This window comes from Gavia stellata, chromosome 2 (assembly GCF_030936135.1).
Source record: "Gavia stellata isolate bGavSte3 chromosome 2, bGavSte3.hap2, whole genome shotgun sequence".
Lineage (NCBI taxonomy): Eukaryota > Metazoa > Chordata > Aves > Gaviiformes > Gaviidae > Gavia > Gavia stellata.
In genome coordinates, this window is record NC_082595.1 from 43,757,301 (window position 1) to 43,772,767 (window position 15,467).

At 39.3% G+C, this 15,467-nt stretch overlaps 1 protein-coding gene across 1 annotated transcript in view; it reads right to left on the minus strand.

Moving 5' to 3' along the window:
• Window positions 1-421: 421 nt before the first annotated feature.
• Window positions 422-15,467, minus strand: part of NOX3 (NADPH oxidase 3) — a 40,663-nt gene continuing 25,617 nt past the window's right edge. The window contains exons 10-13 of the mRNA XM_059835405.1: window positions 13,502-13,664; window positions 6,071-6,217; window positions 2,733-2,857; window positions 422-548 (exon numbers count right to left, since the gene is read on the minus strand). Coding sequence (XP_059691388.1) covers window positions 422-548; window positions 2,733-2,857; window positions 6,071-6,217; window positions 13,502-13,664 — 562 coding nt within the window. The remainder of the gene's footprint in view (window positions 549-2,732; window positions 2,858-6,070; window positions 6,218-13,501; window positions 13,665-15,467) is intronic.

The following is a 15,467-nucleotide window of genomic DNA, read 5'->3' on the forward strand; positions in this document are numbered from 1 at the left end:
AAGAAAATGCGTTGAATCTCTGGGCACAATTTGAACAGCAGGAATGCGAGTATTGCCTGTGGTAGCAGTTTGATCATACACAACAGTGAGGTACAGTTTTAAATGTCCATTTTACTCAGGCCTTTTTCTTCAAAGGTTAGTGGTTTGTGCTTGTTTTCACACACATGCAGATGAATTGACAGCATCATTAAGTAAGCAATGGAGAATTGGCCCATCAGTTCTTTGAAGGAAAGGCTAAGGTTGGGGTCCAAATCTTTAGCTGGCATAGAATGGCATTTTTCTACTGAAGTCAATGTGCACCTACTTCAGTTTACAACTCCTAATATGTGGCCTGAATGCTGCAGAATGAGTAGAGGACAGGAGAAGGTGAGGAAAAAATACCCAATTTGGTAATACCTATTACATAGTTAAGAAGTACAGCCTAGAAGCTTTCTTTGTTATAGTGAAACTGAACTCCTCTTGGATCAACTGATGAATGTGAGTTGCATGTCTTTTGAAGGATCTTGGAGAGATTCTTGGGTCCACAGAAGAATACTCCTATACTGTTTCTGTAATCGCAATAACAACAAAAACGTGAGAGTAGCAGAGTAAATAGATAAACTGTACCTTTTGGCTGTCTCCAGCTTTGCATCTTTTGAAATGGCTTTTTGAGAAATACATTTGAAAAAAGTTGTGTTACTGTCACAAAGTATTACAGTATAATCATTTTAATGCTTTAGTGTTTATTATGTCTTACTGCATCATTTATTTGGATTGCTATATTAGAGGTCACAGACTATTTTAAATGCAAAACCAAATTTTCTTTGGTTTTGATTGTCATAACTTTTTAAATTAGAGAAGCAAACATGCTGCTTGGGCTGAAAATTTTCAATGCTTTTTCTCCAGCCAAGTTGAATTTTTTTTCTAAAAAATACACAAAATTCTCAGTTCTGAGTTTTCTTCTTTACCCCCCCCCATTTTAACACTTTTCTGCCTATGAACAATTTTTAAATGGCTGATTTAATAACAAAATTTGTAAGTAAGTAGTTCTTATAGAATAAGAACATGACCAACATAACAAAGGATTGTTCATAAGTGCACAAGTCTGTTACAGGGAGCTGGAAACCTGGTTACTTGCTGCAAAGTGCCTTAAAAGGTTTGCTTCCAAGTACACAGCACATATTGCTTTAAAACATATATATGTACATACAGATACACACACATGCTGTGCTACTGGGGAAAGCTCAATCTACATAAATGCAGTGAAAGTGACAAGTGACAGCATGAGTTTCAAAAAGTTTGCTCCTGTAAAGGAGGGGCTGTAGATATGATTTGGGTGCCCAAGCCGTAGTCCCCAGAAGTAGTGCCCCTATTGCTCTGGTGCTCAATTGCACTGGGTTTAACCTGGAGTGCTATATTCCTGGTAATCTGCTAAAAGGCACTGTTGCAGCCAAGGGAAAGTCTGTGGACCTAAGTGCAGGGACCCAAAATTTAGTCAGTTTGTAAAAGCTGGTTGTTCCATCACACAATAGAAACTTTTGAATTTCTTTGCCTCTTGAACTTTCTGTAACTCAGAGCAAGAGAAGGTAGGGTATTTTTTCCCATAAGGAATGCTTGTTTCATGCAAGGTTTTCTTTAGAATATTCAAAATTGATCATAAACATGGGCATCTAGGTTCAGAAGCAAATACAGATTTTTCTGTCACTTTAGCACTGGCTTTCCAAGGAAATACCACAAGATACAGTGTAGAAAGTTAATGCCCATCTCCTTCCCTGAGCATCAGAAAACTGTATTTTTCTCAGCTGCACTTAACAAAAGCAACAAAAGATAATGTTCCTACTATAACTTTAAAAGCTCTGTTTATGCAGTAGAATCACTATGAAAGGTCTTTCAAAAATAATACTTTCTACTCTTGGCCTTTTTCTATTTTTAATCTTTCATATTTCCTGATTGTATTTATTTTGACCTCCATCAAGTGGTTTCTCTATTACTGTTTTTGTTGGAATTTTATGGTATTCTTGTAGCTTACTGTATTCTCTTTGATCTCGTCCCTTTCAGCTTTTTCTTGGGTCTTTTTCATCTTTAAAAAAAGTTTTCTTCTTTTTCTTTTTGTATCTCTGTCTCCTAAGTGCAAGCCTTTATTTTGCATTAGCATCTACATGTTTGGAAATCATAAAGAGTCACAAAGATTCTGGAATTTTCTACTGCTGAACACAAAATATTTCAAATTCTTGCTTCAAAGGCTTTCAGGAACAAAGAAGCTTTTCTCAGACCACTAGCGAATCCACCAAGTTCAAATGAACTGTCTTTGCCAGCAGAGATGAACTAATAACAGAACAGCATGGTCTTGCAAGAGTAGCCAAATATGTTAAGGGGAACAAACATATCCTTGACATCATAAGAAAAAAATCACAGTTTATCTCTTTAATAACCATCTTCAAGGGAAATTAATGCCACTTTGTCCTTTGTGCAGAACAGTAATTGGATTGTGTGTTTCAATTATATCTGGACAAAGGCCAGGATATTGAAATACTTCTAAATATTAGATTTTCTTGTCCAAAAATTAGATTTTATTGGCATTCTCTTTCCGAGATTTCTTCATTAAAAGCTTCATTAAGCATGAATCTTCTTTCCACACAGCAAAAAACCTAAATTATTTTAAAAGGGTCATTTAGAGAGGTTTGTCCTCCCCTTCTCCCACTGTTTATGCTGAGAAGAGTTACCTAACAAGGTTAGCAGACAACCTGCCTTACCTAGGATGGTTTTCGGCTAGCTGCTTGAACTCATTGTCCCAGTTTGGCCTTCCATAGCAGGTCTTCTGTCTCAAACCAGTAATTACATCCATCTTGTCATCATAATGTAGGGCTATGTGAGTAGCCTAAAGGCAAATTTACAAGATAATAATTTTAGAGTCAACAATGTATACTCCAAGTAAAAGGAGAAATCAATAATGCTGCTTCATGGTGAAAGACTGAAGTATTAATGAGGAAAGGAAACTGTGTAATTATCAAATGGAAGGAGGAGAGAGGAGAGGAGAGGAGAGGAGAGGAGAGGAGAGGAGAGGAGAGGAGAGGAGAGGAGAGGAGAGGAGAGGAGAGGAGAGGAGAGGAGAGGAGAGGAGAGGAGAGGAGAGGAGAGGAGAGGAGAGGAGGAGGAGTACTCAAGAGTTCACACAATTATTAGAAGTGTAAAAACCACTTCCAAAAGTGCCCGAGACCTCAAAGGAGCTTAGCTTCTTGAGATGAAACATTTGAAATTAGTGGGAATTAAATACCTGTCTTTACTGGCCGGCCTAAGTGCCTCAGTCACTTTTGCAGGCAGGTCTTAGATTCCTAAACCTCTTCTCAGCTTTTGAATATCTCACCCTACACTTCCTTCATTGCAGATCCTGAAGTGACAGTCATCATTTTAAAGGCTGAGTTGGAGTTTAGGAAAGGGAACAAAGTGTGCTGTAACAGAGTTTGACAATAAATATTAGCATTCACATGCACCTTAAGTAAGTCCAGAGCATTCTGCTGCCGATGGAAAAGATAGCGGATGTACCAGCTCGGCAGGGGTAAAACCCTGAGTGGTTTGACTCTTCTCGTCAGGTGGAGGCAGGTGCAGAAAGTGGATCAGCTCAGGTGAAGCACTGAACTAAGTGAGCTGCACAGCTCACAGTGCCAAGAAAACAAATCCTGATTTTCATGGGCATTTACTGTCTCTCAGCTCCTATGCTATGCCCATTACCATGCTGAGTACTTCCCAGGTGCATTTAAAAACAAAACCACTGTCTCTCCTAATTGTGCTGCTGTTGTGTAGGAGTAATACACTTGTTTTCACTACAGACTATCATTGCTATCACTGTCAAGAAATTACCAGAGGAAAGCTAAGTTAAAATACGGGCTTTGCATTTAGTTCAGGCCCTAACATGGCATCATTATCATCTCTTGTAGAAATGGTTGCTGAAATTTAGATCCATTTCCTGGGAATATTGTATATTTCTCGTGCTAATGAGTCTTCCATATTGCTTAACAACTCAATTATCCTGGTCAAGCACAGCTGTCACAAGAGGTCATGTTTCTAAAAGGTTCTTCTTGTTAGTTTGGGCCAAGGTCATGGAGGACTTGGAACAGTCTAAGAAAGAACATAAAGTGTTTGGTGGGAGTGGGAGGTGGGGAACTGCAAGATTTTTTAATTGTTTACAGCAAAATTGTGCCACTGAGCAAATGGGCTATTTCTGTTCACATTAAGTGGAACTTTTCCAGGATTTTTGGTGTTAGCCTTTGCTATAGCTCACAGCATTAAAGTTGCCTAGGAATCTCAGGGGCATTGCAAGGACCAATAGGCTGAAACATGATTTCTTGTCCAAGGAGAAGCACACATGTGCCGTATCTGTTTGACCATCTGGTGCCAACATGGAATCTACAAAGAGCTTGAAGCATTAAACAAACATTATGTCCGAGGAGTAAACACCTGCCAGTAGTGGAGAGCGCACTAGAAGTTATGAATTGCCCATCCTGCTTGGGTTCAGCTTCACCCAACTACTGGTCATCAGGGAGAGAATGGGGAGAATGTTTGTTTTGTTGTTTGCTAAGGGAGAAGTAAAGTAAAGCATCATGCAAATGTTACTGGTGCTGAAACTCAAATTTTGAGGAGTGATGAACTGGAATTTACTGAAGATAAGTAAGACCTATAAGATGAGGGAGCTTTGTGGATGTCTGAAGAAGGTGGAGCTGTTACCCAGCACAGTTCCCTGGGCTTGGTCAGAGTAGGAGAAGCAGCTACTGAAAAGCATTCCTCTTCCGCCAAAGCCCTTTAGAGGTGGGATGCTGGAGGGCTCGAGGAGCAAGAGCAGTACCAGTGTAGGCAGGGAGGGCACACAGCTTCAGGGATGCTCCTTTGTCACCTAAGCAGCAGCACAGGATAATGAAGCAGTCCTGACAGGAGACTGGACAGCAGCGTTTGAAGAGAAGAAGGATGCACTTCAGAAAAGTGCAGGGCACACAAGTGGAGAAAGTCAGACATCCCAGCAAGAATAGTTGTCTCCCTACCTGACTTCTGGCCTGAGGTTTGCCCAAGAGGGAAGTGGGATGATGACAGTTGAGAGATGAGAGCAACTTTGTGTTTTGTCAGGTTCCTCAATAGTTTCTTTCAAAACAGGTTTTAGGTAATACCCTGTGATATTGCTAATGCACAGTGGTGGTTTCTATGACTGCCATATACTTCATGGTGGGAGTAGATTTTTCTGAATACAGCTTTATGCACATACCTCATTACTTGACAGAAGCCCTAAGGAAAGCAGAAAGAAAGAATGTTTTTTTGTGGAACCAGAGGCAGGAAGTGAAAAGCTCTATGAAATCTATTGTTTTAATCTCTGCTAGACAGTCCTTCATTCAACAGAGACAGCAGGAAATAAAACAGTACAGCAAAGACTTTCCTGTGAGAGTTTTTCTGGCAGGTGCCTAACTGATTGCAGTGTCATCTGAATGATCCATTAAAAATAAGAGGGAGAGAAAATCAACTTGTCTTGGCCTAGGTAAAGACTAAAGGAGTTGAATAAAATTGACCCAGTCTAAGGATGAAGTGCTTCAAGTTGGGATGATCCAATGAAATTGTCAGATGGCAAATTTGAAGTCAACCGGAGAAAATATATTTTCAAACAACGTGAATTAGTCCATAGAGTTTGTTGCCAAAATGTTCTAAGCACAGCAGGGTTCAAAAGTGTACTGGACATATACGTGAACAACAAAAATTATACTAAATGATAAAAGTAAACGAAACCAACACTTTTTATACAACCCTCTGTTTGGAGGATGTGGACAAAATGTCCCTTCACAAGCTCCTGAAAGGGTCTCTGCACTTTTCTGCAAAAAGCCTGGTAGTCAGTGCTGCCCAAGCCAAGATACAGGACTGGAAGGATCACTGGCTTGATTTCTCCATTCCTGTTTTCCTAAATGTGAGATGGAAACAGACAGCTTGGTGTCTTTATATTTACGGTTCTTTGTCTCTCTGCTTCATCCATCATTTATTCAGCTGTTCCTGTTCCATATGTTACCATACTGAAAAAGCAAGGTACATTAACTCAGACTCGTAAGAGTTTCATTATTACCTGACTTTCATCCCAGGCAGTAAGAAATATATGATAACTTAGAAAATCATTTTTCCCTTTTTCAGCCATTTTTGTTTCCAAATGGAACAGAAGATCAGCAAACCACTCAAATGCTGATGGGTCTCGACAAATCCAGTAAAAATAAACCTGTCAGATAAAAAAAAGTAAAGGGATTTAATAAGAAGCAAAATTTCAATAAAACTTCCTAATGATTGGCTCAACTCATTAACTACAGAGTGTGTGACTCTTCTCCACTGTAAATTTAAACATAATTACACATAATTTTGATTATATAGTTTCTATCTTTTAAAAATTTCATTTTCTTCTTAAACATTGAGTCTCTATATTAATGTGCTAGTGAAGATAGGCAATGTACAAGTTTCCCATCTACCCCTACCAGTGCATCTCAGCTTTGACTTATAATACCTAACCCTGCATTTCTTGCAAGTAGCTTGATTATTCTTTGAAATTTTGGATTTATTTTCAGTTATGTTTAAAATGGAATTTCAGTTTCATTCAGCACTGAAGCAAGGAATTCCTGTTTCTCAAGACCTTATGCCATGGGTTAACAGTTAATGTGGTCAAAAGATATAGTTATGTTCTTGAAGTCAGATACCCTGTGTAAAAGAGGCTACAGAAAGCCCCTACTTCTCTTTTAATGTATTTCTTGTTTAAATTGAAGCATATAATTTTCAGAGAAACATGAAAATGTAATTTAAAGGTCGCCAAAGGGGTAAAATGAACCACTATCCCATGATTAGTTTTCCATTGGTCGAAAACCTCCTCTCTATGAAAAATGTACACAGTTTTTCTCATCCAGATTTCTCTAGCTTCATCTTCCATATGCTGGATCTTGTTTTCATTGTCTATTGGATTGGAGAGCCTGTTATTAAAGTTTTGCTTCCCAGGTAGAAATTAGAGGCTGGGATCAAGTCATCCTATAATCCTCTCTATGGTAAACTAAACATTCCTGGGATCTGTCACTGAGAGGTTAATTTTCCATCCTTTAATCATTCCTATGGCTTATTTCTGTCTATTCCTCCTCTACTGCAGCCAATCACAAACAGAACAGAGAGTTTGTTTAAAAAAAAAGGCTAATTTATTAGGATCTTGGCATAGGGTAATGCTTGCATAGGGAATAAAACCTTTCAAAGAAGATGATGATGGGAGTTCCTATTTCAAGAGTCCTTGCTCTGGCATCTTCAGCTGGATCAGGTGAGACTCCCCAAACCCCTTTTTCTGCTCAGTTCTTATAGCCAGCTGGCTCAGGGACTGTTGTGACCGCTCCAGCATGTGCATAATCTATTGTGATCTATTGTGATCTATTGTCTTAACTACATACAAAGCATCTTCTAACTAATTAACTATGTATAAAAGACTGTTCTGTGTGACCACTTCTGCAGGAACAGTTTCTGCTGACCCTTTACAAATGTCTTATCTGTGTACAAGTTAATCAATTTTGCAGCAGAAGCTGCCTATGGAGTCTCGGGACTGGTGAGATTCCCCTCCCAGAATCTTAATCAACACACTGAGACATACGGTTGGCCTAGGCAGAGCAGGAGCTGCTTTAGGGAGTCTTCAGGATAGTTGGAAATTCCCACCTGGAAACCTCCTCCACCAATGCTGTGCTGCAAAGGGGCTTGGGAGTACAGCTCGTTCCCTGGTTTTAGCTCAATCCAACTGTGTAGATGACTAGACTGGGAGCTCCTGCACCACCCAGGGGATGAAAGTCTGAAGTGCCTGGGTGTCTGCCCAGGCACTACCCTGATGCCTGGCTGAACCACAATTAGAAGACGAATCTGATTGCAACTCTTTTAACTCGAGTTCTGTAGCTCTTGCCACACAATCCATCATTACTTTTGAACAGAGGGCAGTAGACCTCGAATGGCCCTCTGTGGGCAGTGTAATTTTGAGTGTAGTTATTTTTATAGTGCCTCCAAAGAAATAATTCATAAACATGGAGGAAGCCTAAAAATGCACAATTTCAGATGAAAAAGGAACAGCATTCAAGACAATATATGAGCTTATAACAAAGGGATGGCTGGAACTTGTTTTATTGTGACTGTGATTTTTATTTTGTTGCAAAATCCCTTAATTTCCTCCAACCCATCTCTCTTTGTGTTCACCAGCCCCTCTGTCTTTTATTATACCTCAGTATCAAAGGTAATCTGGAAGGTCTCTCCCCAAGGCAATCGTTGTGGGAGCTCTGACGATTTGGAAATTGTAGCCCTTTTCCATGGGTTAAATGAGATAAAGATGCATGTTAGACACTTCTGAAGTGAAAAATCAGAGAAGAAACCAGAAAGCTATAAAGAGACTTCCCAAAGATTTAATATACTAGGTTGTCAGGCTTCTGGTAAGGTGGTGGGAGAAAAATGTGGTAACACCATGCTTCACTGGAGATTTGGTGAAAGAGACTAAAAGTAGTTTGAGATGTTTCCTAGATCTGAGTGTACTGTAAAGGACCATCTGTGGTTTCTGTAAGAAATATAACTGAAGTATGATCCCAGGAAACAGAGATAAAGCATTCAGGGTTAAGTAGGGTATTTTTACAGCCTAGGAATAGGACTGTCTGCAGAACTTTAGTACCAACCATCTTGGCTGTTTGCTTTTTCCCCTTCTGTTTCAATGTTTTGCCTTAAATATAACCTCATTGCTTTCAAAGGGGGTTGCTGCTGATTTACACTGGCATAGATTATGAGGAAAAAGCAAGCCCACTGACTTTATAGCATTTCATTTTTGTGACCGATAACAGCATTATTTTAAATTACCAAAACTAGGTAAGATTTATAGCCTTAACCTTTATGTAGTTTTTTGTGTCTGAATCCTGAAGTCCCCGCTTCTTCCACATCCTCAGCACCTCGAAAATCAGGCCACTGAGTGCTGTCAGTCTGTATCACACCATGGCTGTTGATTTGTAGTGAGAAATTTCTTCCCCCAACCTCTACTTGATAATCTTATTTCTCAAGTCTTTTCAGCAGTTCATTTTATGGACATGTATATTTAGTACCCGTGTGTGGAGAGGAGGCATGTGCTTCTAAATGAATAATGAATTGTGCATGGGGTAGCAACTGGGAGCATGTGGGCAGGACAGGGAGCCAAGCACATTCAGGGAAGGAGGAAGAAAAGCTAGCCAATGAGATGTGATCTTGGAAATGGGGGACTGGTTTCCAGAATATCAGGCTATGGAGCTTGAAGGAGTACTTTTAGCTGGTTGCAGACCTAGCTTCACGGTAACAGCCAGCCCAACCGAGTTGGGTCAAGCCACCTCTGGCACAGTCCTCTTGAGAAAGGATGTAGCTTTCTGAAGCTGCAGAAATTCCTTAAACTCGTCCCTAGTGTGGTTCCGCTGAAGCACTACCCATGCACTGCCTCTAATTTTCACATGTTAGAGGTGGAGACCATTTGGTAATGAAGAAAGATTGTCATTGTAAGAAGTGGTTTTGGCCATGCTTATAATCTTAGAAAGAAAAGAGGTAGTGAAGAAGGATGGCCTATGGGTAAAAGGTCTCCTTTGCCCTTAGATCAAAGAGGACTTCTAGTATAATATGTTAAAATAAATGGTGTTTACAAAGAAGCTTTCCTTTCTTTACACTGACTGCCCATAGCATAGCACAACATATTACATGTATAATTAAAATACAATAAATGTGCAATAAAATTAATCCTTATTAAAACTGTAGAATAAAGCCAGCATCAGTGCATTTCTATAATTAAACAATTATTCTGAATCCTATATTTTTTTCTTGTAAGCCTCATACTATTAACTGACTGCAATTATTTAGGACCCTTAAAAATCTGTTTTAGATTTATGTTTCATTAGTCTCCACCCACCCTATCCCCATTGACTACATTCATCAGATTGATGGTTTGCCCAAGTAAACTGTCTTAAATTTTCCAAGTGCTCTTTTTGCAAATCGAGTTAGATGCAGTATTGCTATTAATCAGATCTGTAATGTAGGGTTTTGAGTAGTCACTTATTTCTGTAATACTCTGCTCCCTTGCAATGCATGCATTTTTATCATTCAGTTTCCCACATCCTGAATTTTGTACAACTGACAAGAGCAAGAGCTCCGATACCTCTTTCCTGTAAGGTGAAAGAACATACTTTGTAAATCAGCTTCCATCATGTGGAAAGTCATTAATAATTATCTGTTGATGACCATCCTTCTGTTTCTCCCTGCTCCCTGAAGACAGAGGTGGAGCTGCAGCTCTGGGCAAAGCCAGCTTTTCACCAAAGGGGTGTAAAAGGGGATGAAGCAGGGGATGCTCAGGGAGGCACCTTCATCCCTGACTCATGCTGCTTCCCCTTAGACATGACTAGTCCCTGCAAAACCCTCTTACACCTGCAGCTGGGCACCTCCCTGCAAAACCCTAGTCCTTCCTGCTCCTGAGTATACCACACCTGTAGTATACCAAAAAGGATCAGAGATCTTCCTCAGCCTAATTAATTGATCCAGCGGGCCACTCCAGGTAAGGTGCAGCAGTGCCTGCAGCCCAGGGCATGCAGAGGACTGGGGTTTAGCAGCCTGCACAAGGCACTGACTTAGAGCTACGGTGACAGCAAGCAGCCTTTCGTATAAATCCAGAACACGGCTCGAATTCATACCCCTAAATTTGAAGCAAGAGGCCTAAACTCTTTCTCAAACACAGCTCAGAAAGATGGTTATGTTTGACAGCAAAAAGAGCCCAGGCTTTTAGGTCTTTGGGAGAAGATGTTTTGCGGAGAAGACTGTGGGCTGGGGTAGAGCTCGAAGCAGAAGGTTACCTCAGGCAGGGATGGTCGGTCTCAAGGCATATGGAAGAGGGTGGTTTTGTTTTCCTACTGTACGTAGCTGAACTTATTGCCATGACTTGCTGTGGCTGTCAAAGGTCTGCATGGGTTCAAAAAGAAATTAGACAAATTCATGGAAAAAAAATCTACTAAGGGATATTAAACACAGAGATGCAGCTCTTGTATCAAGACATTACTGAACTGCAAGTTGCTCAAAGGTGAGAAGGTGTCCACTAAAGACATACCGCCGTATGATTTTCTGGTCTGTATACTTTTCCCTAGGTGTTCATGAACAGCCACGGTTGGAGACAGGATACTGGGCTAGATGGATCTTTAGTGACGGGCAGTAGGACCTTTCTTATGTCCTTGTGCAGGATAAAAGAGAAAGTGGATGTTTGCTAATATTATCATCTGATGGATCAGTACAATTTTATCAATTTCAGCAGCAATTGATCTGAAAAATGAGATGACTAATGTGAAAAAAAGATCATTTTATGCATAACTAAAGCCAGTAGAAACTTTCCAGCCATGACTAGTAGTAGCGCCCTTCCTCATCACAAAAAAATGATAGGGAAATGAAGGCTCTAAGGCTATTTAATTGTGAAGAATCAATTAGATAAATGTGTACTCCTTTTGATTTGCTGGGTTTTTAAAATTATACAGCTGCAGACATTATGGAAGCTATGAGTATTTATATCTCAACTGTATGTGGGCAACACTAAGAAATATTAGTTCAATAAGCGTAATGATAGCTGTACTCAAATCAAAACGAAGTTGTTAAAAAAAGAAAAACCTCTTATTTATTTCCTTAATAGACATTTCTATGGTACTCATCATGGCAGAAAGAGAGTGCTGAATACTTTGAGGAAGATTAAATTATTTGTAATTATACCACAAGTGGAAGCTTTTAACCAATGGAAAAAAAATGTGGAACTACCCTGAGATTAATCGTTCTCACTAAGACGACTGCTAAATTTTTTAAGTAATGCTGTGAACTTCCCCAGCACCTTTCATCCAGGCTTTCAAAATATTTTACGAACACCGATGAAGTTTAGCATCATAACACCTGTGAAAAATAAGCATCACTGTTCCCACTGCACCAGTAAGGAAGCCAAGATATAGAGAAAGGACATACAGAAATCATGATACTTTTATATTTCACAGGAATTCAGAAAAACTGAACTCTATAGCAGAAAACCATGGCAGAAGGCACCATGCACTTATCTTTGCAGGCACACTTACCTGAGATTCAACCTAAGCTATGGATGAGTACTCTGAGATGTACTATACTCTCAATCCATAGTTAAATTCTGTTCTTTTTCCCTTAAGATAACAACAGCAATGGCAATAATAACAATTTTACTTCTATACATGTAGACTATAGATAGTATACATATATAACATGTATATACATATATGTAACTCTCCTTCCAGTGGAAAAGATCATTCTGGTACAATCGTAGTGTTTGCAAATATGCTTCTTTCCACATCTAGCCCATATTTTCATCTTTATTTCCCTCCCTTCTCAGTGCTTTTTCTGCCTCCAAGATCCCTCCTGGCAATTTGAACCTGTCCTCCACTCCTCAGTTACTAAAATCCCAGATGCTTTTTCAGTGGCAGCTTGTCATTAAGATGCCAGTTTTAACACTCTTTCATTTAAAAAGATCAGCCCCTTGGTCCTGCAATCAGCTCCATATGTACTGACCCTCTCAGAGATCTGTCCACTCCAATGCAATTTCAACATCTGTCCTTAAATGTGAAATGTTGAACAGTTCCTGATTCAGCTTTTACATTGGAAAATGAGCTAAAAGAAGCTGTAAGGTCCACAATCTACCACTTGCCATGATGGATAGGGAAGAGAATGTTTAATGTTGATTTTTTTCTCTGTTACCTTCTTACCACTCACCGTACTTCAGCCATTATCTCTTCTTCACCTATCCTTCCCCAGTGCTACCACACATATCCTTAGCAGAAGATGTATAACAGGTTAGCAGATCGAGAATATGTTAACTTAATTGGTGCCATCCATGCCTTACAGACCCCAATATATTTTTTCAACAAAATAATTAAAGTGGTTTGAGGCAGTAATATGCATCTTGATATATGCATCTCATCCAGAGCCTAAATGCCTTTTTTTATTCCTTCTATGCTGGCTAATATCCTGATTTTGCAAGGTGAGAAAAGCAGCTAATTGTTGCTAAATGCAGCACTTTGGACCAGGACACACAGCCAAAGGGCCCTCACGAAAGCCGCAGCTGGACAGGGAGCGAGTGCTGCCCTTCACTTCTGTCTGAGATGACCTTGCAATATTTTTTTTTTTTGGTGGGAAAGAGGACAAATTTCTCCTCTAGCTCTCTAACTATCTGTCTAGCTATGAAAGACATTCCATGTTTATCTCCAGTTGCTATTGAAAATCTGATTCTTCAGCTTTTACTAAAAACACTGCAGCTAGGGATACCTTCTTCCTCTGGAAATGACAGTGAATTCAAGAGACGCTACCACACAACAGCTTCTGAGACAGCTGCAAAGCAAGTGACTGCTTCTGAGAGGGAGTTAAAGCACTCAAGTGAGTCTCTAGCTTTGAACTGTCTCTCTAACCTGGCAAAATAGGCTCATTTGTGAAACTTTTTGATGGAGCAATAAACTTTCCCACCTACCTTCTGCAGTGCCAGTACTGTGTTAGGGTTGCAGCATTTGTACCAAATGGATTTTAAAATAGAGGCGAACGGCGTGACTCCGATTCCTGCTGCAATGCACACACTCACTCGGTAGTGAAAGACGTCTGTGGTTGCAGATCCGTATGGTCCATCCACGGCCACTCTACAGCAACAAGACATTTAGTCAAGGGTCAGCAACATATAAAATGACAGAAAGGTTAAAATTTGTTGGGCTGCATATTTTCAAAACTGAACTTCCGTTGAAATAAAAGAGAAAAGACATGTCTAAGCTGGCACACAAATTACCCATACAAACACATTTAATTTTCAGTGGGTGCCATTTAATAGCAAAGCAACTGTTTCTCCTGAAATGAGAGAACAAGAGCACCCATGTGGGTTTGGGGCCTGGCCATCTATTTAAGCATGCAATTGCAATTTTCTGGCTTTCTGAAATGTGATTAGTCATATAATTGCATGTCCAAATTTAGCTGTGGAATTTGCATATTTAATTGTGAAATACTGAAAGGCATCCTGTTTTAGAGCTTTATTTTCTGTATTGTACATGTCAAAGTAAAGAGGAACAGATTATATTAATAATTTTGAAAAGTTTTCTATATGTGTTAAAGTAATGAAAGAGAAAGCAAGAAAGAGGTCATCATATGCAAGGAAACTACTATTTTCTCAGCTCTTTCTGAAAAAACAGTATTTCAGAAATACATTTTTGGCAATAATACTGTACTTAGTATCTGACATAAAGGCAAAATGTGTAAGGAGAAATGCTTGTTTATGTTACTACCTCCTCTAATCAATGTTGCTGACACTGAGGCATTCATTTTGGTCAAAATTAGAGATGAAAAGGATTATTAAATAATCATATTCATTCCTCTAGCAACATGGAATGTAAATACACACAGTACTTTGGAGTGCTCTTTCCAGTCTGTCTTTAAATAACGGAAGTGCTCTGGAAGATGGTTTTACTATCTAACACCCAGTCCTTAGGAAAAATGAGTTTTTTACTTGTTTCAGATTTTCTGTTGTTTTGTGCTTTTTATTGTATGAATCATCTTTAAAATTCAGCCTAAATACTACAAACAAATATGCATACATAGGAAGAATGAAATGTTTTAACAGGAAAAGAAAGGGCAATCACCAAGCAATAGTACACACAAATATAGGGACACAACATGCTTGAAACCCTATTGTTGCTTTCTTAAAGTGTACCTGAAGTCCTAACAAACATTTTCCCTTTCATTTGTACGTGTCACATGGTTCATTTTTATTTCAATATTCCAAATGATCTGCAAGTGCAGTAGCAAATGAAAGAGCTACTCAGGGATAACTTTTGGAAATCTGGCCTCAGATGAAATAAACTTTTTTAAAAATATGTATTGTTATTCAGATTATTGCCCAGCCCTTTACTATTTGAGCACTCAAAACTTCCTGTAAAATACAGTTAATTTAGGGTATTTATGTAAAGTGCCTATGAATTGCTTTCAGGTAAGCTTTCTGTGAAGTTCAATGTGGGCTTGGGAGCAATTCTCATTATTGTTAGTAGGTTGAGAAAAAAATTATCTGGAAGGAATTTCAAGAAATTCTTTAATCTGTCTCTGTGCTACAAGACCGGATCAATTACTTCTGAATCATTCCTTACAGAGATTTGTCCTGTCAGTCTGCTCCTAAATCCCCAGGTGACAGATCCCATCAGTGATCTGAATGCCTTGCTCAGCCATAGCTACAGAGCTTAGCCAAATACAAAGACTCAAACAAATAGGGAGGAGAAAGCGGAGAAAACTGAGCTATACAGCCCATTCATTTGATCTAGAGAGGGTAGAAGAAAGTAGGATGATAGTAAACAAAGTGAGAAAAAATATTACATTTGCATTTGCCAAGGGAGGAGTAGAAAATCGGGCTATAGACTGTTTCTAGCTATGGCTTGGATTGTCCATATTCTTTGTGTCCATCTACA